The 26,485-nt window shown below is 32.7% G+C and overlaps 1 protein-coding gene across 1 annotated transcript in view; it reads left to right on the top strand.

Annotated features, from left to right (window-relative positions):
- The first annotated feature begins 5,253 nt into the window (after window positions 1-5,253).
- LOC124366863 (metabotropic glutamate receptor 2-like) overlaps window positions 5,254-26,485 on the top strand; it is a 56,567-nt gene continuing 35,335 nt past the window's right edge. Inside the window, 1 exon segment of the mRNA XM_046823464.1 lies at window positions 5,254-5,629. Coding sequence (XP_046679420.1) covers window positions 5,254-5,629 — 376 coding nt within the window.

The raw sequence follows: 26,485 nt of genomic DNA on the forward strand, positions 1-26,485 counted from the left end.
GCGGCGAGAGCGGATCCGCGGTGCGGGAGTGGTAGGTGTAAGGCGGCACGGTTAGGAGCAGATCCCAGTGTCAGGGTGGTAGTGCAAGCTGGAGTACCCACTAGCGGCTCGGCAATAAGTCCACCAGGCTCCGGGCGCAGTCCAGAAGTGTACCCATACCAAATCCCAAAAAGCCCTGACTAATATGTTCAACCAACAGAGAACATCAGATAACAACAGTTTCTCAGTAGCAATTGAAATGGACATTTTACATACAAATGAAAAACAACAATGAAAACATTTAAAAAATAAACACATTCGGTTTTAGTTCGTTTCAAAGCAAAGACAAGATATTATGCTAGAATGTCTCTCCAGCTGATTAAGCATCAATACTCTAAGGTTAATGAATCCACCTGTATTTATGCAACTTCTCGCTATAAAATCATGAGAATTGTAAGCTTGACTGTTCATATCAAAGGCTAATAAACACTGTCGAAAAATAATAAACAGTTAAAAGTACCCTACATGTACACAATATGATTTAACATAATAGGCAGTATAATAACAAAATTGAATTTATAAATTTAATGTGATATCAAAGACTAATTATTAATAGCTTGAGGTAATAATTTACCTTGACTTTTATTACAAATAAACATTGATACATTAAGAAGAAACGTTGAAAAACTATTGTATCGTACTAACATGAAACTGTGACACATCAAATTAGGACTGTACACGGTCTGTTACAAAATATATGTCAATCATGGTTGTATTTTATGCGACTTGTATGTATTTATATAATTAAATACTTACTTTACTATAAAAGAGGTAAATTTTCTTCGATTAAAACATTTAAAACATTGCAGTTATAACAGTTCAAGTTGTGACATTAATTCTCAACATATGTACTATTTATAAGTTTACCTCTTTCTCTTAGAAATGTTGTCAACATAGTTAGCGTAATTGGTTTTGAAACAAATACTTTAAACAATTATTATGTAGATTATTAACTATTAAAAGTAAATGCCACGTTTTAGCTTTACACGTTCAATTCAAACCCTAACAGTTTTTTCCAAAGGCTCAGTTGAGTGATTCTATAATCTTGAGTAGTGTTTTAAACTTTAAAATTAGTATATTGAATTCACGTAAGAGTGACGAGAAACTAAGGAAAATATATGTTAGTAGTTCACCTTGGCCAATTTATTAGTCGGCTCCCGAAAATCCAGCGAAGCTGAAGGGCTCGTAGACACACACAGCACCGACGCAATCCAGTCACTCGCAAGCTTCCTCACTAATCAATCCACCAGCTGTTTGTTATCAGTTCACCTGCCGCAGCGTGTCGTCCGTTCGTCGTGCGGTGAACAGTCCACCGGAGATAAAAGGTTACTCAATGGGCTATTCTTTTATGCAGAACAGGCAAGAGTGACGTACGGGCATTGGTATAATTGGTACAATGTCGGCGCGCTACGACATGATGAATTGAAATTTATATAATGTAGAGTGATCAGTTCTACATTATTTATACCATAACTCACCATAAACTGCACACGTCACAACATATGACAGTTGGAATAATTTAAAAAAGCTCCTGTGTGTATTCAGTGTCTTTAAATTTGAATTAAACACGAAATGCCTTTTACTGTGTAGAAAGCGTGTTAGTGCTCAATAAATGTTATATGCTCTTACTAAGAAAGCTACCTGCAAACCTCTACGTAATTTCAGCTGTCCTAAAATAGACGAAGTATTGCTTAAACACTTAAAGCTAATCAATAAATATCGTGGAATCTTGCACAGAAATTTCGTTTCTTAATGTCCCGACAGGTGCGCATTTTCTTTCTTTTATGATGCATTCATAAAATTATCTTCCCAAATGGTGAAGAAAATAGATTTCAATCCTCGTAGCGTTGCGTTATATATTTTTTATTTTTTTAAATTTACTTTTATTATCATCTTCATTTATATTATTTTATTTTTATTACTATCCTACCTTATACAGAAGGTTAGCATGGACTTAAACACAAGACTATTACAGCAAATATGAAAACCTGTGTGTTCTTTGCTCGTTTTTCCTTATAGGCAAGATGAATATATTTATTGACAATATTCAAAAGTAAAATTTTTTCTAGTTACTGGTATTTGTTTATATTTGACATGAAGGATTAATCTAATTTAACTACTAATAAAAAATTAATCGTCTTTACAAAATATTTTATTTCATTTAAAAAATCGCTTCACCTGTTCTTCAAAGAAAGACTTATCTTCGGAATCTATGACACTTCATACTTTACATAGTGTACACACATGCCATTGCACACAAATACATAAATAACCAGTATTATTGTCGTTATTAATGTGAAATACAAGCGACACTTGTTAGTTACTTGGCAACTGACGCGAACTGTCCGAAAACTAAAAATGTCTGACATTTCCGCCAATGACACAATGGTCTGGTGACGTCACAAGTTATTTTTTGGTGCTGATATTACGTTTTTTCTCCTAATATCGGTTTCGACCCCTAAATATACAGCAGTGTGATAAATATCTTTCAATCGATATTTTGGATATATATATCCAAAATCTGGATATATATATAATATCAGTAACTTTCAACTCAGTGACCAACAAGTCCTATCATACACAATCATGTTTGTTCTTAACTTCTGCGCGTAGTTTTATGTTGGCTGATGTTTAAGGATTTCTGTCCATAGCTTTCACAATCCGTCGGATAATTTTTGGTTCAAATAGTGGCCTTCTTGATCGCCTTTTTAATATATACATAAAATAATACATATGAGTATTAATAATAAATACATATAACAGTACATATATTAAAGAAAGTAAGTGAATGTAAATAAATTATACAACAAAATAATGGTAGAAATATACGCATAATATAACCAAATTAAAAATACAAATACATTTTATTTTCGTAGTCATCACACGTTTCTTATGGTATTAGAAAACCCAGAGAAAATCTCTCAAATCCAAAACGTTTGATATTTCCTAGAAGTATTCCTGGAAATTATGTCATCCTCTATCGCAAAGGAACAATTTTCCTACTCCATCAGCTTGTTCTATTGGCACTTTGATCTTTCTTCTGACATATCGGATTTGTATTTCATTTCCAGCCGTTATAAGGGGCTTACTAAAAAGTCCTAAAAGATTGTATTTATATTACACCTGCTTACTAAATATATATAATCTAGCCAATACAGTGGACTTGGCTAGGCCTTCCTCTCACATATCGGATTTAAATGATATTTCCTGACTTTATAGGGGTCTTACTGAACTGAACTCAGAAAAACTGGATTTATATTACACCTGCACACGAAATATCTAGATAATGCATTGGACTTAGTTATATAAAATTGGACATAGTTTCATGTTGGAACCCAGTTCCTTCCTTTGAGATATTTGATTTATTTTTTTATATCTTATGCTTTAAATAGTTAATTCTATTTATTGAAGTTGAAATTGAAGTTTATTGAAGTTACGCATTATTGACAAAACACACACACACACACACACACACACACACACACACACACACACACACACACACACACACACACACACACACACACACACACACACACACACACACACACACACACACACACACACACACACACACACACACAAACACACACACACACACACAAACACACACACACACACTCACTCGCTCACTCACGCACCACACACACGCGCGCATATATATATATATATGTGTGTGTGTGTGTGTGTGTGTGTGTGTGTGTGTGTGTGTGTGTGTGTGTGTGTGTGTGTGTGTGTGTGTGTGTGTGTGTGTGTGTGTGTGTGTGTGTGTGTGTGTGTGTGTGTGTGTGTGTGTGTGTGTGTGTAGTTTGTCAATAATGCGTACAATCCAAAAGTTATTTCAAGTATATGAGTTAATAAACTGGTTATTAATTTCATAGAAACCATTCAAAATAAATGGACAATGTTGCAGGCTTTCAAGGTTGTATTTTTGTTTCAGATGGTGTAGTCGCAGGAAGACAAGAGTGAACACGGAATCAATGGATTTAACCGGACAGTTCGTCCTAGTGTTGCTCTATCAGGGGGCAAATTTTGGCAGATTTGTCTGAGCTTTCGCATCCACAACCTCTCGCCAATTACGATACTGGGGAAGCCACCGTCGACTTTGCTGTGAGCAACGGCTTTGGAATCACAGAACTGTCTGCGGTCTTTCATGTCAGCAGGTGGGATTGGGATTATAACCCGCACCAAAATATTAATTTCTCCCTCAAAGCCTCTTCACCTTCTGCCAGTTGGCCCCAGCTTGAGCCGGATATTTTTGGGACGATTGAAAATGAGGAAACTTACTCTCCTCGAGTGAAGCGAATAAATATAGAGGATACTGGAAAAGATATTTCAACTAGTAAGTTAATAATTAATAGTACTAACATAGATAAATCAAGAAAACAACCAAAATACACTCATGGCTTACTAAAATCATTAAACCTAGTTCTAAATGAAATTCATTATCAAGAATCTAGACTAGATACAGAACATAGAAACCCAACAGTGTTAAGCGCCGTTCAGTCATCACCTACTGATGTATTAACGAGGTCCTTCAGTAATCCCCCCATTAGTTCGAGAAATATTAAAACTAGCCAGTCATCATTTAGTCTTTTGAAAAACGCTCTGCAGAAAAGCATGGTGTCAAAGGAAAACAGAACATCGGCGTTAGACCACTCGAGGCGCTTTCGTGAACTCACAAAGAGGCGGAAGTACTCCATGAACTTTGTAAAGAGGGATAATATTAACGGCTTGGAAAACGCTTTCGACCTAACCGCATCCAACATTACTTTTGGAATAACCGAGTTACAAGAAAATATATTTCTTGGTTTTATAAGAAACAGTAAAATTCCGTTCGTTGATATTTTTGGAGTGTCTTCCATAAACAATTAAACACATCCTTCTGAATCTCAAACTGCACACCAGTTTGTCGATGAAGATCTTCTTAACACGTTAAACTATTCTGATTTCAAACTAGAACGTGCTCCTATGATAAATAATAATTCCAACAACCACCTATTGGATACAAATATAGAACTTAATAAAGAGGCATCCACCTTGTCACGTTTCAAAAATTCAAGTTCCATAATTAGTCCAAATAAAACTCTTTCCTCTCCTACTTTTACATATTTGGGTTATCTTCCAGTGCCAACAAGCTCTCATCCACCGACTAAAGAATCCACCCTGTTTAGCAATGGCGGTACAACCAGAGTCACTTTATCGTCATCTTCAATGGGTCTAGACAATATACATGTACCTGGAGTCCTTCCAATGCCCTTAACAACCACTTCGTTTCCAAGGCCTACGCTTTCGACACTCTTCTCCTTAAAACCCACCTCTACTTCGGACCCTTGGCCGGTGAAGCTCGCGGCGGAAATACCAGGTGATCTGATACTCGGAGGACTCATGATGGTTCACGAACGAGAAGACTCAGTCACCTGCGGTCCCATCATGCCTCAGGGTGGTATCCAGGCCTTGGAGACCATGCTGTACACTTTGGACGTTGTCAACAACATGCCTGATGCTCCCTTCACCCTAGGAGCCCACATACTGGATGACTGGGACAAGGATACCTACGGGCTGAAAATGGCAGTAGACTTCATCAAGAGTGAGTCAGCCTCTTCTTACATTTCTTTGAATATTCATTCATTGTTATAGATTATATGAGCATAGTTGTTTTATACTTCAAATTTGGCCGTTTGCAGATTTTGTAATAATTAGGTTTGAGCTTAACTATATAGGAATTGTGCATCGTTATGTATATAACAGTGATTAATGATTTAACATTGCAGACAAAAAGGTTTTATCAAGTTGATTTAAAGGTAGAAAAGATTGATGCTAAGGACAAGTTCGCCTTCCGCTCAGTGCAGTGTCTGAATTTCGAGGATTCAAATCTCTTACAGTGTCAGGTTCCACAAGCTGCACTTAGCGAAAAGAGGAATGGAGATAAACTCACAATTTAGCTCAGAAAGTTTAAGATTAAAAGGTTTAAAGGATAAAACGCTTGGCCTTAAGAATTGTATTAATTGATTTAACTATTGTACGAGTCTTAGTTTTCTCAAATTTGTATATTTAAACATTATTAATACTCAATTTTGTATTAGTAAAAACATTTTTCTTAACTGAACAGAAATTCGAACATGACAATAAAGAATATTGGACAATTTCCAACACAGATACTTTGAAGAACGATTAAGATGTGTGTTTAGAATTATATTTAATGGCTTATTTGGTGTTTGTGTGAATGATAAAAGCCAGTGTCATTGTCAAGGAGGCCAGACTGATGTGAGAAGTATCACTTCCTGCACGCGCTTTCCTACCAAACCTACCTACCACTAACCACAATTACGTTCTCATAATCTTCTTTTATTAACTTTTAATTTAAGTTATATTTATAACAATATAATTTTTAAGTTATTATTTAAGTTTACATATACATTTATGAAAATATGATATACGGTATATATACAAACAATAAAACCCATGAGCATACTGTAAGATAAAGATTAAAAACACTTGTTATATAGCCATGAACTGCGGGTAGGTATTCTGAAAGTATATAAGTATACCGTATATAGTTTGGTATTAAGATAACACCTCCATAAACACTTTTCAATATAGATGATCTTCCACGAATTTCGTGATAAAATTAGTCGAAACAGTCATATTTCTAAGAAATGTATCTAGCAATCACAGTGAGAAGTATAAAACTTAATTTTGGAAACCAACTACAATTATCATGTGTTATTAAAAATAGCTTACAATTGATATTAATTGTAGGAAACGTACTTGTGACGATGAACCTTAGAAATCCCATTTAGTACTCAAATTGCGCTTAAAAAATCGCTAAAACATCATGATTACTCTAGAAACCCAAGTTCTCGTCAGCATAATATTTGTGACACATAAATTAATACATTGTTTAATAAAAAAAAATACATTTAGTGTTTGGTGTGTTATCTTTCCGACGTCAACAGTGACTGTACCTTGTTGTTACGATCAAGAAAATGGCTATTGTAATTTACTCCGGTCTTAGTATCATTTTGTCCCATAACTGATGTCTTATGTATTTGCCTTGTTTCTCGATCAAGTAAATAGGCTTCATATTCACACACAGTCCATAAATTTAAAGTGAATGATATATAGCAACTTTGTCTTTTATATTTCAGAAAAGGAACAAATAAGAAAGTGTATTGTTATTACTAACAAACTTGCTTTCTGTGTTCACACTATAAATGTAAACAAATTGAAAATAGGGTTTAAATTAATTAAAAATATGTTTGTCCCCTCATAAAGCAATATTTACACAGATCAGTCAATTTCCATTTGACATGGTCTTTCAATTAATATTTTACAAATTTAGAGACCAAAATGGGGTTTTTGGCTACTTTAAAGACCAGTGGGGCGTTACACGGAGGAATGTTAAAAATAAGCTTAGACCTATGTTCATCCCTGAAACCGTAATTATGTGCATGTAAACTTGCCGTATAATCTGTTGAATGTTTACGCGTGAAACTAAACAAACAAACAATGGCACTTTTACATTTATAATATTATCAGGATTAATATTAGGATTAGAATAAGGATTAAGATTAGGATTAAGATGTGTATAAGACGCGTGTAGTTTCAAGCTGAGGAGCTACAGTTTGTATATAATTATACCGCTTATGCTATAGATGTACAGTAAGGTGGAACTTTAAGAAAGTCGACTGAACATGGCCCCACATACCAAAGTCAAAATATTTCTAGAATTTGAGTTGAAAAAATTTGGATGCAGTGTAAACGGTGAATTAAGGTTATACTTTGCATAAAATTTGGTTTCTTAAGCACAAATGGTATTAGTTTTCAAATTTATCTACGCTTTCCCACGAAAAAGCAGTATAAAACAATATATAGGCCTACAAGGCATTTGCATTGTAATACGTAACTATCGGATCTTGAAATCTTTCTCCAATATGGAAGCAAAGTGTCTCGAAAAGAAAACGACCTTTTGAGATGAAACATCTTAAAAATGAATATAAATCGCTAACTCTTAATCTGGAAAACTACTGAACCAATTCGGCACATTGGTTATATTCGTTGGTTTCAGGAAGCTTTTTACGAAGATTTATGTTGGTGAGGTTCTTGGAATAATTATTTTTAATTCGGGAAAATAATACTAAAGATTAATAAGTATGATCAAAATTTACCCGAAACAACACAGCGATTGACTGTTCCAGCTGAATTTTGTGAAAGAGAATGAAACATTTGTTTGCATGTAAATATTATAAAACATTATGCATATTATATTCCTAGTGTAATGCAGTTAGCGAGGACGAAGTTACATTCTAGCGTTCAATTCTTTTTTGGCCAGTGACTAATTGAAACCATTTATTTAATGCAAAAAAAATATTATTTAAAAGTAAAATATATAATCCACATTAATGAATAAAGCTGCGAATGTTTGCTCACAAGATATTCAAAACAGATCAATGTTTTTGACATTTTGAAAAGAAACTTTTGCAATGGCGTAAGGAAAAACAGAGGAATAATCACTGCCATACCGCAAAGTGCAATTCTTTCCCAGATTGCAGTCCGAACAAACAAAACTTTCATGTTACTGTTGTATGAACCTAGTAAGGATTTTCCATGTTTTCCTTTACACAAAAAGTAGATTGCAAGCGCAGAAAGTAAAGACGTTTTGAGCAAAGAATGTTTCCTAGAGCTAGATTTAAAAATATAAAATCCATACGAATTGATTGTTTTTCTGATCACATTTCATCTAAAACTTTAAGCGTTAGGACCATTACATTTAGCCCAAATATGTTTAAAAGCTCTATAAAAACATTTGCCTCATGCCCTATACCGAAAAATAAAATATTATATCTTGCATATGCGTGCAATACTGTCTTAAATAAATTGTATAAAATATAAACCTGAAACCTTCGTACATTAGTTCTGTACCACAAATAGAATGTTTTTTTGTGTGTAAAACTCTTTACGTAGACGCAGTAAGTACTAAAACTATTCTGAACGTACTTCACTGCAGGCCGCTAGCGCTCAAGTGAAGAGGGAGAAGATGGATGGAGACCACAACGTAAGCGATTGATGGATTCACTAATCTGCTGAGATCACCGCTATCGATTATTGGACGTCATTGCCATCAGATCATCCGTCCAACTGAGAGTTTATGTTGAAGCCAATCCGCTTTGTAGATATCGAGTTTTGTACTGTTTGTTTGCATGTTTGTTTGTAATGAACATAAATGTAAAAATTTCAAACCATATAATTTTAAATCAAATTCTTGTTAAAATATTTTCATCAATGTTATCAATGATAACGGTCAGTGTTTCACTAAATTAAATTATAATCTTAATATAAATACAATAGTCACAAACTTTGTTCATCTAAATAAAGCCATACCATGAAATATAGAGCGACCTGACAGAACGCAACTAAAGACACACAAACGGACAGACAGACAGACAGACAGACCGAGCCTTTACTTTTTTATCCTATACTCAAAGGATTATTTAATTGGACCGAGAGGAATGTGTGGAATTCAAGTCTATAGAACCTTTTAAAAAATCTATAAATACTGTATTTACGACAGGGAAAATATTCTATAATTGTGTGTTGTAGTTAGCTCAAGTGTAGTTCAGGGAATAGGTTATTATAAGCACGTGTAAGAAGTATGGGTAGTATTTTATTCATAACATGTTTTAAAACTGTGTTTTAAATAAAGATGATGCTAAACCGGTGAAAATGTAAAAAACCTTTAGGCCTTCGACTACTCCCGCGATTTAAACAGTGACACCAGCGTGCATTCCTTACTTATTCCTGTCATAATTGCACCATTTACACAGCTTCAGGAGATTGCTCCTATTGGCCGATTGTCATCGCCTGAGGTCACGTGATCGGCTTAGCGTCCTCGGTAAACTGGCCGCCCTGTGACGAGACTTCCAACCTGTACTGACGCGTGTCTCTTTCGTAAGAGTGCGGTCTCTCTCATCAAAGTGTGGTACATTTCGAAACCACTCTTTCCCTCCTTTAGATGTTGTAAAGTTCATTAGATTTGTGGTGGAAATTTTTTTGTACCACGTTTCCTCCTCGTGAATTTTGTGAAATAATCTTCCAACTGTTCATCCAACCTCGAGCACCGAGTCGACCCCATGGGAGCCCCGACAGAGAATACTTTTGTCAGTCGTTGCGTTCCTCGTTTGCGAGAAAAACCTAAGTCGGTGAATCAGCATCAATCCATTCCTCTTTATCATTAGATTATCTGTTTCTCTTAATTGTTATAATTTTATAAGAGCCTGGTTTGATTGTTCTTAATGTACCTAGGTTTTTTCAATTTTAACTAATTTCTTCTGAGTACGGACTCTTTCATTACCTCAACTCTTTCATCTTCCTTCAATCACACGTATCCAACACGAGCTTACATCTGGAGTCCAGTAATAGCTTCTCTATACCAATAGTTCAAGTAGTGGTGCATCGTGACAGAATTAAATTCATATATCAATGGATGGAGGGCATAAGATAACCGATAAACCAGTGAGAATGTAACAATCCTGTAACAGTCCCGCGACTATTCCCGCGGTTCGAAGACTGACACTTTAACGTGCATTTTCCACCGTGTTCCTGTAAGTTTCTGAGATAACCGTGAATTTTAACACGCCACATTTATATTGTCTTGTCATTTTTCAACTATAGTCAGATATATAGCTTACCTGTGTAGCGTACATTTTATTACACGTTCAGGTCCTACTAGCTTTGATAAAGAAGTCCAAGTATGTAGTAAACTGAGCCTTCTATGTGACTTTACTGAAGCAAGTTCTGAACATCTTCATATGAATAAATGACTGTAAGAGATTGTAGCAAGAAACAATACATACATCACACATGTGTCATGGACATTTCTTTACAAAGGGCATTACTGAAATTATGAGTCGTATGTCATAGGACCAAACTAGGAAAATACACCTTCATAGTAGTAGATAAGTGTGTTTAGAAAAATATAGTATTTAATTTTTACATTAATAGAAATATTTAAAAACATTTTTACAGCCTCTAATTGTACTTCACTGTTAGCGATCCTATATAAGTATGATTTGTTTTTAAATACGTTTCTTTGGATATATTAAGCTTTTCAAAACTCAATAATTGCCTCCACAGCTGTTTTTTTATATTTTTTTCGCCACTGAGAATAAGTTGACATTTAGGCCTATTTAAAGTAAAACATAAATTTTTACAAACTTTATTTTTAAAATGGCGGCTTCTTGAAAAGTTTATATTCAAATACATTTAATACAGCAGATGATAAAATAGTAACTGTTGTTGCACTTTAGTTAGAAAATGAAATTACAAACCCAAAGATACCAAGTTGAAGAAAATCGGTTGATAAAAAAGGGTGATACATTGTTTTTTAAAGTGGAGTGCTAAACAATATCAAGTGTCATTAGGTATAACCACTGCTAGCGAGTCACAAAAATCGACTGTTTCAATTTTAGCTGTTTAAATCAGTTGATTATAACATTAAATTATTGGATTGTGATAATAATATCCTTAAGCTTTTGTAGGATTTAGGTTTCTTTTGATATGAAACATATATCTGCAGATTTTGTTAACTCGCTAAATAGGCGTATTATAGACATAACATAATGCTAGAAACATTTTATATTTAATCACCTACATATTTCGGGACTAAACCTAAGAGTATAGTAGTTTCTTACCGTGAAGTTAGTAAATATGTTCAATAACATAACCACAATATGAGCAACCTCTCTCTCCCAACTAGGTCTATGATAATACGTTAACTATCAGCGTCAAAAAAATTAATATTAAATCTTCCGTTTGATAGTTAGAGATAGGCCTACCAGCCATACATTAAATCTCTCTTCTCTCAATTATGTTAAACATTTTTTTTGAAATAATTTGGAAACTCTTGCTAAGATTCCAATTTTTTCTGTTATGAATTATTTTCTGTAGAAATATAAAAGAATTTGCAAATCCTTTTAGAATATTCTGCGGTAAAAAATATCAATAGTATGAGAACACAAACAGATGATGCAGACGATGCTCTCGCAACTTTTGGTGTATCTGAGTTTGAAACATACAGCTAGCTCCCTGAATACCAAACATTGTTATGCTACACACTGCGATCGGATTTGCTTCTACCGTTTCTCTGTGTTAGAAATTTTATTTTTTATTATATTTATTCTTTAAGTAGCAAGATGCATACGTTTCGTCAACGATTCGATGAAATAATTCTTAAACTCCTTTAATAGTCCTTGTAGTTCACAATCTCCCCACAATCCGATTCACATTACTTTTAATTATTCAAGCACCTTATATTCCAGGAGAAATAGCAGTTAAAAATAGTCTAATAAATAAATAAATGTTTTCTTACAGCAAACTAATGGCATAATTTAGTCAAATACATATACCTGTACTATATACATCTGTAATCCAACTTTCACATTCAAAAATGTTTCTAAACTTTTCAAAATATTCTAAAAGTCTTCAAAATTAAAAAAAAAATATAATTTAAATAAATAATAACAATTTTTCCATGTAAATAATACAATGTATAATGAAAAATGTCAACATTTTGTTTTTTTTCAATTTTACTGCAGTTTTTTTTCAGTTAAACTACATACTTTTTATTTCATTTCTTCAAAATAGACAAAAAAACGAAAATAATGAGCCGTCAGAGAACCTTTTTTGATCAAAAAAATTTTTCAAAATGGTGATTGAAAATTATCAAAATATTTTTTTAAAGTGAAATTTTATTATAACGGCTAAATATTTCTTAATGAAAAAATACAGTATTTTTAGAATAGCACAATGTATATTTGATCAAACTTTCAGCTCAATCAAACCATTTTTGTAAAAGAAAAAAATTAAAAACAAAAAAAACTGTTTATTGAATTTTTTTGGGAAATTTTTGAGGTTAGGGCAAAAATGATTACTACATAATTTGTAGATTGTTTTATGTCCAACAACTTTTACATTTGACTGTTTTCAATAGGATGCATTGTTTACTCACAAAAAACCATTTTCACCCCTAAAAACCACCCCTCCTATATACCCCCTAATAGACGATTTTGGTTCGGAATGGTTTTTTTTATTTATTTATGATGTATTTGACTAAATTGTGCCATTAGTTTGCTGTAAGAAAACATTTATTTTTTCAATCAGGTAATACGACTGGACTATTAATATAATTACAATTCAATTTTATACATCGTGTTTATAAGCAATCTTTATCGGTTAATGAACCTGGCTGAATATAGGAGATGATATTTTACTTTTCACAAAATATTTTATTTGTTTTGTTAAAATATTTAACGTGTTATTTTATGCAAAAACTAAGTAACAAAGGAATTTGAGTCACTCTTATCTAATATTATGAGTTACTCTTTAAAGCACTCCCGTAACAAGCAATAACATACTGGACTGTAGAGTTAATGAATGATAGGTATAATATTCTTTAAAGTGGCTTACGCTTATTACAAAAATGTCTTGAATGTAAAATGTTCTATTAACTAAAATGTTTAACTTTTTGTTAATGTTGTAGATTATAAATGTTACTTTCTGTTTAATTTACAATAAAACAATTACCTTCCTTGACAGTCCAATCATCATAGATTGCTGAGCTATTTATAGAATTGCATTTTAACTGATTTGTTGTATTGTTGATCTGGAGGTTTTAATACCAAACTTATATATTGTTTACTACCTAATTTAATTTCTATGAATACTTATATTCAAAAATTACATTTCTTAATTATTAAAATGTAACTTTTTATACTTTAATTAATGTAAGACATCAAATTCATTATCATGAAAAATATTTGATATCGTATTTAATGCAGTTGATGTGGTATATAACCTAATAGGTTAAGTTAGTTTACGTTGGGTTAGATAAGGTTAGGTAAGTTTAAAATAGATTATGTTAGCTTAGGTTAGGTTAGTTTGTGTTAGGTTAGGTTACGTAAGATTAGATTAGTTTACGTTTGGATTGGTTGGATATATAAGGTTAGGTTTGGTTAGATTAAGTTAGTTTATATTAGGTTTGATTAGGTCAGGTTAGGTTAGGTTAGGTTAGGTACTGCAAACACCAACGATAGCCTGCCAGGTCAGCCATTATCTGTGTTATGCCACACAGTTTTCTTTACGGAAACAATGTGGCCTACTTGAAACGGAGGAAATTGTTTTTACATAAAACATTGTTAATAGTATAATTTAGTACGTGATGAATAGTTACTTAACATTGACTTGAATCTCTTATTTTCTGTAAATATTTACAAGGCAGAAATAACAGTGTAATAACTTATTTTAGAACAAAATATTATATCATAAGATAAGTCGTGTAATGGGAATGTTTTTGTATTATATTATGAAATGTATAATATTGAACTCCAAAGCACAATTGCATGTTTATTTAGTGAAAACCTAAATTTGTCAGTATCAGGTTTGAAGAACCAGTATATGAAACCTCCCTCTCGGGACGAGAGCTATGATCGACACAGTTGCTGTATTGTGTATTGGTTCGTTGATATGGTGTGTGGGCTCGTGGTAGCTGTTGGGGGGAGGGGTTGTCAAGAGGGATGTTGATATGTTATCACATGGTAGCAAATGTTATTGCTGTTGCGGCGCGCTCAATTAAATTTGTAATTAAAACCTGAATTTTAGTCGCGATTTGGTCCCTTTTTAAACCAATAACTAATTATTTATAGCTGTAGTGGCCTGGTATTTACACAACGCGCGTGACGTGTTCTGTCACTTTATATAATTAATTTAGAGTTAAAGGATTCAAATTAAACATTAATTTGTAAATTATCCACGTACTCATTCGGTTTCAGTTACGTTTTTAATTTGCTATCGGAGTATTTTTATTGACACCATTATTTCAGTTTGTTTGGTTGATTAAAAATGAAATACCCTATAGTGTAACGCTTGTTACTTGTAAAATATTTCAAATAAAATTACATTCTTATGTAGCATGTAAAAGTTTGCTCGTTTCTGACATAAAAGTTTCATTAAAAACAATTAATCATTTAATCTAAAAACAAGCACTCTAATAATACACATTTATTGTTATGCAGTTCAAGGGACACATCATCAGACCCACGCAACTGAATAAAAGAGGTAACTAAATAACTTTCATTCAGTTACGTGGGTCTGACGATGTGTTCCTTAAACATTAAAGGCCTTGAAAAAATCAAAAGTGTATATTTGGAGTGTTTGTTTTTTAAATTTATTAACAATTCCAATACTAAAAGAGCATCTAGAATTTATTAAAGCAATTGTAAAAATATTTTTTTAAATGGGGACTTTGTTATTAGGACAAGGCACAATTGTATCTATATTGCTAATAGGAAATATAGGATATTCATAGGCAATATAATAGTATTATATTAACCCTGTGTAAGACTTGCTCTGATTTCACTATACAGTCAATATAGATTTTAACTTCTCGTCAAATACACTTTATAGGGCTAAAATTTCATCTCGTCATATTTTGTCATATTTATCTCTAAACCCCTACAGACAGTCCAGACCACACCTGCTTAGCTAAGTTTATAACGCATCAGGTAACCGATATAATTACTAAACTAAATTAAAGCTATTTCCACGTTGTTGAATAGTGGCTAATAATATTTCTTTTTTCATTTTTCTATTTATTGTTCCGTGATTGGCAATATTAAATATGTCCACGTGTTATATGTGAATCTATGAAGAAGATTCTAATTAATAACAATCCTTTCAGATCAAAATTTAAGTCGACCACGCATTTGCGTACATATAACCAATGGGCATCGCGAGTGTTTTTTACATCTAAAACATGATGACAAGCCTACATTTGGGGAAAAGTAATTAGTTGAAAATGTACATTTAAATTATTTCAGTAGAATAATAGGTAAGGGTACGAAAATTTAAATTCTTTTTATAATTTGAGTTTACCCTCATAATATGATATATTTTCGGGAACAAGTCCGAAAATTAAATTAATTTCTGTTTAATAATTTAAAACTCAAGTGGCTGATGAACAGAAAAGAAATATCTTTTTTCCCATAAATAGGCCAAAACATGACAGCGATTGGTCCCAAATTTATTAAATCATATTTTAAGGTTCAAAATTATTTGATTATTTACGTGGATACCCGTAAAGAAGGTTAATGCAATGAACTTACGTGTGTTATAAAACTTATTTACATGGTATAAATTACACGAAATTGTTTCATGAATACAAATCTAATCGTTTTTATATGGTTTGGTACATCTAATAAAAAAATATATGTCATATTAAATTAACAGGACTTAATGAAAAATCTTTGCCATCTTCCAGTGATGAACAATTCAGTAATACTAAGATTCCAGATACGCAATCTGATCTCTTCCTCACTTAGACGACTGACCCAATGCATAACTTAAGATTAACCAAGAGAAAATGCAATACATAACCAAAATAATATTTCGTTAAATATAACCTTGATTTTAGTTATGTTTTTAGAACTTCCTCACCCACGTGAGGAAGATATTAGATTGTTTATCTTCAAACGTGGCGTTACAGATTGTTTGTTTCAGTAAAGGTTGGACAATTACATTAAAATTCCTGTTTCCGGCACAATTATTCTTCTATTGTCAGAAACTAATTTTTAAATCCGTCATTCCGGATAAGTGAGTTGAACTTTCTGAGGTTAAGTTCAAGGAAAATCTCGACCCAGCAAGATTATATAGTTTTAAAGGCCAAAAATACATGCAAACTACTTTATGTGATGATAAAAATACCTATTTCGAAGAAAAAATATCTTTTAAGTTGTTTCAAAATATTTTCCAATCATAATATTTATTTTGTAAAACTTAAAATTGCTATAGCTATATTGCCTCAATAAAAAAGTAAAAAGAATAGTCCATTAAAGAAGCTTATTAACTAACAATACTTAGGTTACAGATTCAAGATATCGAAATAATCTCCAAGGCAAATAGTCGACCGGAGAGGAGCTAATCTTTTTTTTGGATGTAGATCCTACTGCCCACATGCTTTCTTAAATTAGAATTAGTACGTTATTTCAGAGTAATTAATACTGGTAAAGTGCAAAATATTAGGTTAGTGCATCGGGGGGTGCCGATGGCCAAGCGGTCTAAGTCGTTGGACTTTGGGCCTGAGTTAGAGATAACGCAGGTTGAAATCCTGTCTGCGACCATTGCACTTTTATCAGTACCATTGACCTTGTACTGTATCGACTCTCCCCCTTATTCTGTTTGATAAGATCCTCGCACAGGCTAGTGGCCCATGAGGGCGGACAGAATAAGGCTTAAAAGGGGATCGGCCTCTCCTTAAAAAATCCCGTAATGAACTACATTAAGCTTTAGAGAACTCAGTTTATTTGGCATTGCTTCATGTTTGCTAGTTCAGGTGTGACGTGTTTTATCTATTGGCTCCTGTGCAGTAATATTGCTTGCTTCATTCTCTTCAGTCTGAACTTCATAATGTTCGTAAGGTTCCTCTTTATAAGTAATAGAACTTTTTATAGCTGCAATTGCCCCTTTTAAAAATATTTAAGGTCTTAGGACAATTTTTATACTTGAGGAGAAGGCTAAAGTTCAACCCTAATGTTCAAAATAGTTTTATTCCTTTATTGTAACATGTAACGACGTCAAATGTCTAAAGTTCTTCTTTCAATATAAATCAAAAAGTTTGTTGTATTATTACTTATATATAAAGTTTTTACTACTAATAATCGTTAATAAATGTGGATATCATTATATAAAAACAGTACCTAAATTTAGATTTAAAAAAATTTTATTTAACTTTTTTTATTTTAACTTTTTGTTTGCTACAAGCACAGCAAGCATAGTGCCTTGATAGTCCAAGCAGCCCTAGAGATCTTGTCGCGGTCGGCCAAGCACCCACACCGGAAAGTTGTCTCGCTCTCGACCTTTTGTGAACGATAACAATGGAAACGTACCGTGGAGCAGTTTGCTCTTTTATGTGAAATACCCATAAGTGTACCGTGATTAAATTTGGAGCTTGTATTGCAAACTTTATATAACGGGTCGAGGAAATACATCTGCAAGGGATGCTTACAAGTTATTCCATTCTTGACCACTACAGCATTATAGACTTGAAATAATGGATAATATGTTAAATACTCATTGAAATTCAATTATATTTAATAAATATTAAACTTAATTGATTTACACCACATATACCACTTGTATAGTTATATATTATATATAGTTATACCACTTAAGCCTAAGCAATATATTTTAATACTCTGTGATAGTTTGTTACCCCTAAATCTCTGAAAACTCGCCTCTGAGCTCGCTTCTCACTATCTAACTCTGTTCCTCGCTGACCGTAATGTTATGTATGTCACAATTGCCTGTGAACTCGCTTCCCACTCTATAAAATCGTTCCTCGAAGACCGTAATGTTATGTATATCACAATTGCCTCTGAACTCGCTTCCCACTCTATAAAACCGTTCCTCACTGACCGCAATGTTGTATGTCACAATTGCCTCTGAACTCGCTTCCCACTCTATAAAACCGTTCCTTGAAGACCGTAATGTTGTGTATGTCAAAGTTTTCTCGCTGTTCCATGTTCTCAGTCATTCAATTTCGCTCTGTCTAGATTTCGGAAACATAGTTCTAGTATTTAAACTCGGTGATTCTCAATTGGGTCTAACTGTCATAAATTTCTTTTACTCTGTTTTTAATATTGGCCGGTAAATTGTGTGACGTAACGATTAAATTCATGGTCATCACACACGTACACACGTAGTTAATAGTTTTTATAAATATTGATTTTAAAATTGTATTGTTTCTAATTGTTAGTTTACTACTGGTAGAAGTTATTATAGTATTGATACATTCTAAATTCATTTTTAGATTATTTTTCTAATCTTGGTAATGAAAAGATTTTAAACGCACTTCGACGCGAGTATAAAAAGTATGGATTTGATATAAACACACAACAGAAACTGCTGAAATGAGATTACTTTCCGTTCTAAAACTTTCCTACACAGCGAAGAAATCCCCTCTGGGAAATCATTCTTAGCCCTTCTCCACTCACCTTGCTTAGAGATAGGTGAATGTCTTTGTTCTGCTATGGCCTCCAATCGCGTTCGTATTCCTCAGCAGTTCGAAAAATTAATTTATTCAGATCCATTGTTTATATTCGTGTTAAATTTAATTTAAATTTTTAACATAATAAAATGGAAGTATAAGTATACTTTGTTCTGTTTTAAATATTTAAGGTATAAGAGAAATTTCATTTTAAAACAATGAAATAAATAGATTCAACAGTCTACTGTATTTAACAAATATACTGTTTTTCAGAGAAAATGGAAAATAACAGGTAATCCATCACGATGTTTCCATTAACCACACTAATCCTAGTAATTAATAACTATTGAAATGTGTTGTGTTTAATAATTTCATAATTAATTACTTTTAATTTCTAAGCGTCAGTTGTTAAAATATCTTGTAAACGAGCGTGCCTCTCGAGGAAACACATATACCATGTCTAGTACTTTGGTATTATCCGGTTTTTGACCGAAGATGTATATTGTAAACATTCCATGACATACTGAATTTCATATTTGTAGCAGCATTCTCTTACAAGTTTGTACTAAGTGTATATTACGCGTAGCATAAGGGTCACATGAGAGTGAAATGAAACAGGTAGGATAGTCGGTGGTAGGTCATCTTGCATATGCGTGTAATACTGTCTAGACACAAATTATATGCAATAATAAACTGAAAACTATTGTACAATTTTTCAACACCATTGATTTGTAAAACTTTACGTAGATGCGGTATGTATTCAACCTATCTATCAAAACGTACTTCACTGCAGCCCGCTCCCGCTCAAGTGAAGAGGGGAAGATGGATGGAGACCAGAACGTAAGCGATTGATGGATTCACTAATCTGCTGAGATCACCGCTATAGATTATTGGACGTCATTGCCATTAGATAGTCTTTAAATTTATCCAACTTAATCTTTATTTTGAAGGCAATTCCCTTTGGAGATATTTGGTTTTTCAGTGTTTGTACTGAACATAACCATTACAACTGTAAGCCATATAATTTTAAATTATATTCTCATTAAAATATTTGCAACATTGTTATCAATGGTTACCTTTAAAAGAATTAACATATTCTATATTAACGACAGGAGAAATATTCTGCAAAAGTGTGTATTACAGTAAGTCCATGAAAGAGAAATACCTCGTGTGCAGTTGGAGATGTAGACAATACCCTTTTATAACACGTGTTAGTAGTATGGTACTATTTTAAAGCAAACAAATTGTATAAATGTTCATAAAAACACGCTAAAGCGAGGTCTAGGTAGCGGGCGCATAAAATAATTGATAAACTAGTGAGTATTTAAAAATCCTTTGATCCTGCGACTATTCCTGCGGTTTAACTAACACTTCAGCGTGCATTCCTTACCTTGTTCCTATGATAATCGTAGCATTTACACAGCTTTAGGTGATTGTTTCCATTGGCCGATTAATATGCATAGCATAGCTCGGTAAACTGACCGGCCAGTGCAGTGGATCCGAGACTTCTAAAATGTACTGACGTGTTCAACTTTCGCCATGGGGTGGTCTCTCTAATCAAGGTGTAGTATATTTCAAAACCACCCTTAGCTATCTTTAAACCCCATGTAAAACTCATTAGTTTGTGGTGGAATTTTCGTTGGCCCAAGACAAGTGACTTTCTTTGTACCACGTGTCATTCCCGTGCCAGTGGTTTTTTACCTGTCCACCTAACCATGGATACCGAATCGACCCCATGGAAGTCCTGCCGGAAGATACGTTGTATGATCGAAACGAGCCGCGTGTGTGAGAGGAGAGAGCCATGTCGGCGAGTCTGCATTAATCCTCTTTATGTTTACATCATTTTTGTCTCTTTAATGTTTTAATTTTATCAGAGCCTGGATTTATTGTTCTTAATGCATTCACAATTTCTCAATTTCAATCATTGTCATCTGAGTCCCTCCACTCTCTCATCTTCGTTCAATCAAATTTGGGCTTACATCTGGCGTCCAGTAATAGATTATCTCGACCAATAGTTATGATGCACAGAATGGGAGCCAGATATCTGTCATCTATGAGGTCTTGATACTTCAAAATTTCTTGGTGTAGTCTCACAATTTCCGTGAAAGAGAAGAAGGTCTTGTGCAGTTGAGGATGTATACAATTGTTTGTTATAATTATGTAATAGATGTTAGTATTATTGTTATTAGTTTATGTAGAATACTCCTAAAAATATTAAGAAAATAACGATAAAGCAAGGTCCAGCAGTGAGCACAGATAGTCATCGACAAACTAATGAGAATGTAACAATCTTGTGATCCTACGACTATTCCCGCGGTACGAAGACATTACAAAATGCATTTTCCTCTTTGTTCCTTTACATTTCTGAGATAATCATAGCATTGTAACGCACCACATTTATATTGTCTGTAATTTTTCAACTATAGCCTAATCTCTAGTTTATCTGTGCAGCATAATATTTTGCTACACGTGTTCGGTCCTACTAGCTTTGATATAGACGTCCATGTATGTAGTACACTGAGCCTCCTTCGTGATCTTACTGAGGCAGGTCCTGATCATCTTGTTGTGAATAAAATCATTGTAAGAGATAAGGGCAAAAAACCAAACATACAACACACATGTGTCATGACATTTATATCCAAGCGGCATTACTGACATTATGAATCGTACGTCAGATGAAAGAAAAGAAGGAGAGAAAAAAGTGCCTATATTGTGTGAATAGCTATAAATGCATTTTACAAGTGCACAGTAAAACAATAGTCCTTTGGACGACGTGTTTTGGTTGACACTCTAAGTTTAAGTTATCCAACATGTATGCAAATCTTAATTTTGAAACATGAATAATAAACCAAAGAAATCTTAAAACTGTAGGCCTACACAGTATGAAATTAAACATCAACAATAGAAAACATAATATAAGTTCATATTTAGAACAGTTACAATACAACTAAAGATAGTAACGTTTTTTTTAATAATTGCTTTAAAATAAACTTACTAAAGACACAAGATATCTAAAACTGCAACATCAGTATGATCAATAATAAAACTTAAAATTTCTGTATAAGTAAGTTCAATTGACCAATTAATTCCCATATTTTATCTCACATCCATTAACAATTTTCCGATGATAAATTGCTTTTGTAAATTAACAAAAATTTGCTATAATATTAAATTTTAAAATTTTATCCTAGTCAGAGAGACAAAATAAAGTTGAAAGGTCGGAACAATAGGACTGTGTTGTTGCCACAAAGCAACGCATAAAAACATCGTAAAGTATGAACCGGTGTGTCTGTTGACAACACATTCTTCGGTCGCCCTCCACCCGCTTCCTCCACCGTCCTCCCGTTTAGCTCCCAACTTTTCCAGATTTATCACGTCCTTTCTTTTCATAACTAACAGCAACTAGATAACCGTTCTCCACTTGTGCAGAAACTAAGTTTCTTTCCACATACAACATACAGCATTTGTATTCATTAAATACGTTCGTTAAAACCCCTTAATATTTTATATTATATCACGTAACTCATCGGTTAATAACATAACTATTAGATAGCGGAGAAATTATTTGTATTTTATAATTAATGATTATGGTTTACTTCATGTCTCTTATTACAATTAGGCCTTCCTGTTTCACAGTAATTAATATTTCATTACATTAATGAAATATTGTAATAACAGAAACCATTTCAAACATCCTAGACTAGTTTTACAATTTTAGATTTGTTGTGCGTTGGGTTTGAGAAATACTCGTACTCTAGAAATACAATAGTGTTATTTAAAGTATTCAAAATAATTTTATCCAGGACTACTGAAAATTAAAACTATCATTTAAACGTTTTTTTCTTTAAAACATAGCTGTAAATTGTTTGAACTTCATAAGCCTTTCACTCCGATTTACATCTTTAAATAATGTTCTAGTTTCAGCTTTATATTATTACACATGTTGAAATCATATGCAGTTGTTGCTTTATATAATTCATTTATTCTTGGAAGGTACAAGTGATGGAAGTGGTATGGTTTGTAGTATTGAAGGCAATACTTCGTTCTTCCACAAAATTGTTCTTGGATCCCAATTTTTCCAGTTATGCTGCTGAACCTGTCCTACTTTTATTCGGATAATGATACCAATAAAAATGAAACTTATGATGATTTTATTATAAAATCGTTATAATTCGTCTTCATTCCATTACAATCGGAGAAATATTAGTATATATATATATATACTGTATATATATATATATATATATATATATCCTGTAAAACGGGGGATTGACTGCCAATCTGTTACAGTATAGACTTACACAAGAGCAGTCAGGACTTGATGTATCTGTCTTGGTGTTATCACTAACTAGGTAGCTAAAATGACTTTTATATTAAACTTTATTTATTATTTTTTTCATTTAAAAATCGTCCTTATTGGTTGTAGTAATTCCAAAATTATTATTCATTAAATTATTGATTTTATCTTTTATGGTGGTTACTACGCTCTACGACTATATTTTTTTCTCGTTCTTATTTAGTTCTTTATAGGGTAGTTTTTTTGGTTTTGAGAGATTGCGATCGTAAACATTATTGAAGAGGAATGATTACCATCAGACGCTCACGTTCATTGGGGGATTCAATTTGTTGTATTTTTCATTGTAGCCATTAGATAGATTTTTTAACAACGCATGTTATTATTATTTTGTTATAAAGCGAAATATTATTCTATTATTTTATAAAAATTAATGATATACTAATAATTAGCTTTAGCCGGAAATGTGCATGGTTACCTAAATTGTTTATCGTCGTAATCACATATAACACCTAAAATCTAACACGTAAAGAGTACAGAAGTACACTTTGGTAATGAAACGCAATATCCCACCCACACATAACACTTTGGGGGGCACATGTTTCAGAAACAGAATGATTTGTCCAGTGTTAGTGATCGCTAATCTATCGGATGCCAAGCCCACAGCTTCTAGGAATATTTAGTGTTGCCATTGGATAGTGTTGGATAGCTTTAGACGATTGAGAAGGTTGAATTTAATACAACTGCATTTAATAACTTAATTGTCTATATCATATTAGGATGATACTCTTATGAATGAAATCATATTATGCGTTTGAAAAATAAGACTTTTAAAATTAAATTAGGAACACTTCCCAGTTTGAAATCGTGTTTTAGCGGATAAAATTATTCTAGTGAAATTATCTGGATTATTTGTACATACTTGTTTCTGATACTGAGTAACCACTTGTGTATACAAATTAACACAAATCGGAATTACCACTAAGTAACATTTTTGTACATAGATAGAAAGCTGATTTTTCAAGTAGCTGTGCACAGACTGGCCGATATGACAACAATGCTCTTTACATGTTTGTAGACAGTATGTGGCAACCAACCTCCATACTAACAGTGAGAGAGTTTTAAAGTTATAAAGTATTCATACACTGACACTAGTTTAGGATAGGTTAGGTTAGGTTATGGTTAGTTTATGTAGCTTAGATTAGGTAAAGTTAGTTTATGTTAGGTTAGATTAGATTAGGTTAGTTTATGTTAGATTATGTTATGTTATGTTAAGTTAGTTTGTGTTAGGTTAGATTAGGTTAGGTTAGGTTAGTTTTTGTTAGGATAGGATATTTTATGTTAGGTTAGATTAGGTTAGGTTTGTTTATGTTAGGTTAGGTTGGTTTAAGTTAGGTTAGGTTAGGTTAGTTTAGTTTGGTTTATATTAGTTTAGGTACTGCAGGTACCACCGATAGCCACCTAGGAACAATTGTCATCCATGATCTGTGTTTTGCTATATAGTTTTCTTTACAGCCTACTTTAAATTAAATAACCGAAAGAGAAAATATTTCTCATAATAATGAGACAAATAATATAATTTATTACATGTTTAAAAGTTACGTAACATTTACTTTGACATTTTATATTTTGTATATTCTTACAAGGCAAAAATAACAGTGATTGCAAAATATCATGTCATATGGTGCAAAAGTGCTATATTCTTAACGTTTTTCTATTATAACATGAACTGTTTAATATTAAACTTCAAAATACAATTTCATTTTTATTAAATAATATCTGAAATTTGTCATTATAGAGTTAGAAGAGCTAGTATAAGCTACCTCCCACTCGGTCCGAGAGCTTTGATCAACACAGTTGCTGCCGTGTATTGGCTCCTTCATATGGCGTGTGGGCGCGGGATTGTGGGGGGTGGTTTGATGAGAGGTAGTAATGTGTTATTACACGGAAGCAAATTTTATTGGTATTGCTGCGGGCTCAATTAAAACCTGAGTTGGAGTCGCGATTTGGTCCATTTTATAACCAATAATAAATTAGTTATAGCTGTAACGGCTTGGGTTTTACACAACGAGCGTAACGCGTTCTATCACTTTATAACAATTTAACGTTATGTAATGTTATCCACGTTTCGGTCGGTGTCAGTAATGTTTGTAACTGATTACGCGAATATCTTTCATGTTTACAATTTTTGTTTCTTTGGTTCATTTTAAGCAATATCGTACAATGCAACATATGTTACTTTTAAAATATTTTTCATACAAATTACATTCTTATGTAGTATACAAAAGTTTGCTTTATTTTTATGTTAAATTTACATTACAAACATTAAATCAATTGGTAAAATATTTTTTTACGTAGGGACACTATGTTTTTAGGAATGCACAATTGTATCTACATTGCTAAAAGGAAATGTAGGATATTTGTAAAAAAATGTAATACCCTCTATTTAACTTACTGTGATTTCACTATACAGTCAATATGAATTGTAATTTCTCGTCATCTAGACTTTATAGGGTTAACATTTAACATTTCAGATCGCCATATTTTGTCATATTCCTCTATAAATCCACACAGACAGTCCAGACCAGACCAGCTTAGCTGTTTAGAATACATCAGTTTACGGATACAATTAATTAACTAAATGAAAGCTATTTCCACGTAGTTGAATAGTGGTAATAAGATTTCCTTTTTTATTGTTTTATATATATATATATATATATATATATATATATATATATATTTTATATATATATATATATTATTCTGGGATTGGGAATATTGGTGCCCTGTGGAGTGTCATATTATGGGTCAGTCTAGACTTCATATTTCATTCATTCATTCATTTTTCATTTATTTATCTCATTTACATATAATACAAATATAGCGATAATAATATACACGAGAAGGTACCCACATAGCAAAAGCCTGTGTGTGAGAACCGAGTCCATCTTCACTCGAGTTTGCAATCACAATAATACTAATACTAATACTATACAATGTAAGTTTTAGAACAAAATTAAGATTGTATGATTTAAAGACAACTAAAAATAACTAATAGTAAACATACTCTGTTTGTATGCATATTAACTAAATTCAAGCAGTGTAAAAAGTAA

This window comes from Homalodisca vitripennis, chromosome 7, assembly GCF_021130785.1.
Source record: "Homalodisca vitripennis isolate AUS2020 chromosome 7, UT_GWSS_2.1, whole genome shotgun sequence".
Lineage (NCBI taxonomy): Eukaryota > Metazoa > Arthropoda > Insecta > Hemiptera > Cicadellidae > Homalodisca > Homalodisca vitripennis.